The following is a 6,021-nucleotide window of genomic DNA, read 5'->3' as shown; positions in this document are numbered from 1 at the left end:
AGGAACCTATGACATCAAACTTACTTCGTAACGACAAAACAAAACTACTAAGTATGAAACCTATGCCTATGACAATTTAGTTACTTTATTCCCAAAAAGATAAGGTTTGCTAGCAGACATAGACCTATTTTTCCGGCAGGCAGAAGTCAGATGATTGTTGCTCCACTTTCACTGACCACAGATTACCTATCCCTGAACTACTATCGACCCTACTTCTAGATCTTAGCCTCATACAAATCTGGGCGTTGGCTGTCAGGACAAATGACTAGAATTATGATGATGCCTGTAGTCGTGCCTAAGGGTATATACATGTGCGGCAGCTGTATAGGATAAGTTGAAGAGATCCCGCCCATAAACCTCAATGGGACAGACAGAACAACCTATTTTTAAATTATTATTTTTGTGTTATAAATAATCATTATTGAGGGAATGGTGCAATCTAGGCATAGGTCTTTTATATTTTAACTGGGGTTACTTACAAATTAATAAAAAGGCAACTGACAAATTAAACGCAATTATGCTAACAGCTTTTTAAAATTATGTACATATTACATATGTACTTATTCCTAGACCTAAGTAATTAATGTGTACAGAAGGTAGGTATAATAAATAGGCTGAAGGAAGGCGAAGGGGAAATTTCCAAAAAATCTTAAAGTACCGCAATAATTCCAAAGCTTCAGTTATTTTGATATGAGCTTATTAAACCTCTTAAAGTCCATATACGCTAATAGAACAATAAATAGTTACTACTTAAATAATTTATGTGGACTACTATACCCTAGCTATTTACTTCTTCTTCTAGAAAGTAGGCAGGACTACCTACTTCCTGAACATAAAAGAAGACGTTATTTGCTTTAATATCAAATTACGGCTTCATACATTTACCTTACCTACCCTTTTTTTAGCATTTGCAGTGGAGGCAATAAACCCCTAAGATTTAAAATTCATTGATTCCTAAATTAAAATTATTTTTACATACCAAAATGACATTACTAAGACCTGGAGCTAACGGAAAGCAAGAAATGCAAGGAAACGCATCCAATGTGCATTGAATTCTCTCTGTTATTGGTGTGTTCCCAGCAAGTTCCCCAGTTGCGCCCTTCCCCATTGTGGCCCACAGTGCTTCGGGGCTTGTAAGAGTACTTCATTAACTATCATCCTAAAACATATTTTATTGATATATTTATGTAGATAACAACTAATGCATCAAAGCAAGCTTTGCCGTGAATAAAGTAATAATTACAAACGCATGAATAATAATTCTCAGATAGAACTTTTACATACTTACATAATTTTAAAAAAGCTTAAGTTTTATTGACATAAGTTTAAATTATAAATTAAAATTAATTAGATATGTAATAAAAAAAATATGTGGAGCTGGGCTATGAAGTAGAATTTTATATAAAAAAATTAAGATAATAATGTCTTAAATAAATTATAATTATGCTCTATACGTGTGGATAAGGTTCGATCATAAGCGATTTGGGTAGGCATATTTCAAATACCTATAATTCTTTACAAGGATACGGAAATCAATAATTTAGTTGTAGGCTTGTAAAGGAAGGGGAAGTGAGAGAAATATTTTTACCGTAGACAAGCGCCATAAACAAATCTTGAAATATTTCGATTCTGACTCGAAAGTCATGTCATTCAGTCAACGCCAATGCGTTTATAATTAATACGGCAGAGAGTCAGCCCAGCCCATTTACTTCCGAGAAGTTCGAGATACACTTTTACTATAAAAAATCCAAACCAAAATATGTTAAATAATGTCCAACGAATTGGTATGGTAAGTAGAATACTGTTGGCATAGTAGCATAGAACATAGTATCGATAAATTCCATAGACAACATGACATTGATTGACGAGACGAGAACTTGATGAAAAGTCAAATTCCAAGATTAGAGTGAAAAATGGCAAGCTTTACTGTCTTAGGTAGGTGCCTATTTAAATTTTTTGGCGGGAACAGAGAAATGCATCCAAGGGTCGCTAGTGAAGGACGTGCATAAAATTTCAATAAAGAAAATTAAAAGCAGAGTGGAAATGGAATTGCCAGTCCTTTGCCAGATCAAAATATAAAAATAATATATACTTAACTAACATTTGATTTACTGTAGGTAGTTACATTACCCAAGAGTAGGTATATTATTCTAGGTATTTCACCAATAGTAATTTATAAGAAGGTTCCTACTAATTTTACCGCCCATAAAACTGACACCTGATGTTAATGATTGGAATAGAGAGACGGACGCTTAGCAGCTGTTACCTAATTGGTTTGCCACTGACAGCTCTCTCATTAAACCCAGGGACCTGTGATTGGTTTTTCAACTTCAGGCAAACTGAACAGACCATAATAAATAAATGCACTATTGGTTCTGTGGCAGTGATCGAAAACCGATGTCGTCATTCCCCGAGTCCAAGCTAGGTATATTTTATATACCTAATTTTATAATAGAGAACCTTAGGCCATCCTGCTGGTTAATTACTTGTCGCACTTGACACGGAAAATGTGTTTGCAAGAGAAAGAGGTGTCTGTAATTCAAATCATAATTGTAATAAGAAATAAAACATTAATTTATTTTAACAAAGATATATTCAAATATCAATAATAACAAACACTTCAAACTTATTATCTTTCGGTTCATCAATAATTTGCATAGCTGAATAAGTTATTGCTTTTACTTCTGTGCCCTGTGGATGCTTCCCTATTTGAAATTCCTCCCCATAGCACTTACAGACTATTCGAAACTCTTCTGTATTAAATTCTGTAATTACCAACTTTTTACAAATAAGAAATGGTTCTACAGAGAACAAAAATAGCAATTCATCTAGGAAGTGATACAAAAGGCCCATCATATCATCTGCTGTAGCTTCTATTGAATGTACTTCCCTTATCTGTACATATTCTAGTTCTGTCATGTAGCCGAACATTGCCATTCCACATTGTTCAAATGCTTCCTTCAGACTGTCACCCCATGCATGTAACCTGTAATGTAAAGGTAGCCTTCATTTGAGTTCAGATAATATTAATGTAAGTTATTTACCACTTCTTAGAAATTAAATAATGGTTACTGTTGTACACATTAATTTAAAATAGACAATAAACTTTTAAATATTTTTAACTTATCACACTATACAAACTAGGTAACTATTATTAAAGTTTTACTAAATAGTATAATGTGGTAAAAAGCTATCATTTAGCTATACATAACAGCTTCAATATAATATGTTATTAAAATAATTATACCACTCACTTTCAGCATTGAACTGCATTATACATGCAGTTTATAACCAAATTAAGTAAAACACATTAAATCGAATATAATAAGTTGTCCCTAATATGTATATTTCATAACCAAATTATTTTTGTACTAATATGAATAAATTATCTCCTATGTCAATATTTCTGACTTTGTTTACTTACTGGACATCAGCGGTGTGATCCAAATCTGAAAATGAAAAACGTACTCATTCGACATTGCATCATTTGAACCTAAAAAAGTGACTAGCATAAAATTTATTTGCAATGTTTCATAATAAACACTATAAGGTTCATATATAATTATTTAGCTTTAAAATAAGTAGAACACTTACACTCGTATTTAATAGGGGGAAGGACGAAATCACCTTCCGATAAACCACCTAGTTCTTCATCCATCATGTTACGCCAGTTTAGTTTAGCGAAATAAAACACAAACCGGTCACCGTTGTGCTAATCTATTTTTCACAAATGTCTTAATAATTTCGTACGTCTTTATTATGCAAATCATATCATAAGTTTAAAGGTGTTTACAAATCGCTGTGTGCAAGTAAGCGCTGGTTTGTTTTGGATATTATTCTTTGATATTATTGGTTATTACGCGGACTGTCAAAATGGATAGACATTTTTTGCCTGGTTTATCAGGTTATTCCCTCGTTTTATTGAGGAAGCAAAGGACACTAGACCATGCAGCCAATAATGGATCTATATTATAGACAGTAAATCTGAGTAACCCCTCAGAGCTACTATTTATAGTATAGATCCACTCCACTTATCTTACACCATCAACCTCGTCGAGCAAGTAATCACAAATTTGTATGAAATTGCATTAGTGCGATCGCGTTACCACTAGGTATCAAATTGCATACTACTTGCTCGACGCATTTGATCGAGTTAAACTCGCACAAACCCCTCTGAGGAGAGTAGACTAGAGACGTAGACGTAGGTCTCTGATACACTAGTAGTCACTTTGAAGGCGGATCGATTTCGATCATGAACTTTAAAACACTTATAGAGTGGTGCTGACTGAGGACGTAATCTGCTTACCAAAGTTAAAACACACGAGTCATAGCAGTCGGAAAAGTATACCCGAGACTACTCTATATCTAATGATATTACTCTGTAAGATACTGCTCTATATTGAGACGTCTGTCTCACTAATAAATACTTTCAAATTATCAAAATACATATATACAAAAATTAACTTATTTTTATAAAATGTGTGCATTCCGATCTTTTAATTCAGTCTGCCAAGTCGGTCAGACCTAGATCTGACAAAGTTACGCCAAGCTGCATGGCCCCTTAGTCAGTGCTCGTTTTCGATTAAGCATTTTGACAAACAGTCAAAAAATACATACAGCTGTAATCTGTGAGGATTTGTGAAAACCAATGAGTGAAAACACAAAATACACAGAAACGTCAAAATTAAAATTGAATTTTTGTGTGATGTTCTAAAATTTCGATGTTCATTTTTATTTTACAAGCATTTATTTAGTTTTTTTATCTGTGCTGTGTAGGAGGCACTACTTTCTTGTAGAATTAATTAGTTTTATTTTGGTTACAGTGTACAGTACATCTTTTTTACAGACTGTAGAAATGGACCCCATAGCGATTTTGCAAAGTAGAATCGAACAACTAGAAGCAAAGTTGGGTTTGGCCAACGTTCCCGTTGAAGGGCAACAAGGAGATTCTGCAACAACAAATTTGTTGAACACAGCTCAAGCAATCAACAATGCAACATTGGGACATGAGAAGTTAAATGAATCTATGCAGATGGCCACGGAACTGAACAATTATACTGACCCAAATTTATTGGAAAATGTATGTTTGTCTTTTGATGACTGTTGGCTCTGTCTACCCCGCAAGGGATATAGTCATTATGTTTATTTCGTTAAATAAAGTTAGTTACTTATTCTGGATATGCCAGAAGCCTCTTATATTAGAATTAGAATATGTTTCCACTGTGATATTTTACAGTTCATTATTAATAGAAAACATTTGAATCCTGTTAATTTGTTTGTTCTTCAGATTCAACAAAACAACATGCACATGCAAGAAGTAGCTGCAGCAGAGCCAGTCATTAGACATCATTGTCAATGCATGCATCGTTGCAAACAGGTATGTTTTTCTGTACTGATAGGATTTGTCAAAAGGTTTAGGGTACCTAGTGCTTCTCATGTAAATTTCAGACCAATACTATTTATAATATAGCAACTTAAACTTTATGTTGCCAATGTTTCAGGCAGCACCTGTGTTGGAGTCTGAAGCCATCCAGCAAGTGCCCCAATTGCAGGAGACTGTAAACACCATGCACGCAGCAGCGGCTGAGGTTAAAGCAGAAGCTGATGCGGTAACTAACCATTTTTAAGTCTAACATAAGTGATGGATTGTATGACCCTATTATATTTTATTTTTTTAAAGCACAATGCCTTAAAAGCTATAAGAACTTTGAGCAGCTTATTAACAACATAATTGAATAAACAAACAAAATAACTCATCTTGTGATTTTTGCATTCATTTTCATTCAGAAATGAAATATTGTTATTTGTGATTGTCAGGTATCTCTTGGTGTCCAGCAGTTAGCAGAGACGTGTGGTGCCGCCGCCTTGGAGGGATCTGTACAACTGACCAATGTTGCACAAAAAGTGGAACAAGTGGAGGATAAGATGTTCCCCAAGAGAAGAAATGGGCTGGATTGAAGATATTCTAATAAAATTATATTTTGGTGCTTTTTATTTATGTTTTGTTAATCCTGCTAAATT

General features: G+C 34.0%; 2 protein-coding genes across 2 annotated transcripts; one reads left to right on the top strand and one right to left on the bottom strand.

Moving 5' to 3' along the window:
* Positions 1-2,574: 2,574 nt before the first annotated feature.
* Positions 2,575-3,878, bottom strand: LOC106139551 (protein archease-like). Its single transcript, XM_013341021.2, has 3 exons — positions 3,595-3,878; positions 3,425-3,449; positions 2,575-2,986 (listed from the first exon to the last, which is right to left on the bottom strand). The coding sequence occupies exons 1-3, from the start codon at positions 3,659-3,661 to the stop codon at positions 2,596-2,598; spliced, it is 483 nt and encodes a 160-aa protein (XP_013196475.1). The 5' UTR covers positions 3,662-3,878; the 3' UTR covers positions 2,575-2,595.
* Positions 3,879-4,618: 740 nt separating this feature from the next.
* Positions 4,619-5,994, top strand: LOC106139552 (uncharacterized). Its single transcript, XM_060954453.1, has 4 exons — positions 4,619-5,080; positions 5,288-5,377; positions 5,502-5,609; positions 5,818-5,994. Exons 1-4 carry the CDS (start codon positions 4,856-4,858, stop codon positions 5,956-5,958), a joined length of 564 nt encoding a protein of 187 aa, XP_060810436.1. The 5' UTR covers positions 4,619-4,855; the 3' UTR covers positions 5,959-5,994.
* The last annotated feature ends 27 nt before the right edge of the window (positions 5,995-6,021 follow it).

Source organism: Amyelois transitella, chromosome 4 (assembly GCF_032362555.1).
Source record: "Amyelois transitella isolate CPQ chromosome 4, ilAmyTran1.1, whole genome shotgun sequence".
Classification (NCBI taxonomy): domain Eukaryota; kingdom Metazoa; phylum Arthropoda; class Insecta; order Lepidoptera; family Pyralidae; genus Amyelois; species Amyelois transitella.
Note: the sequence above shows the minus strand (reverse complement) of the source record. Positions and strands in the feature narration are given on the sequence as shown.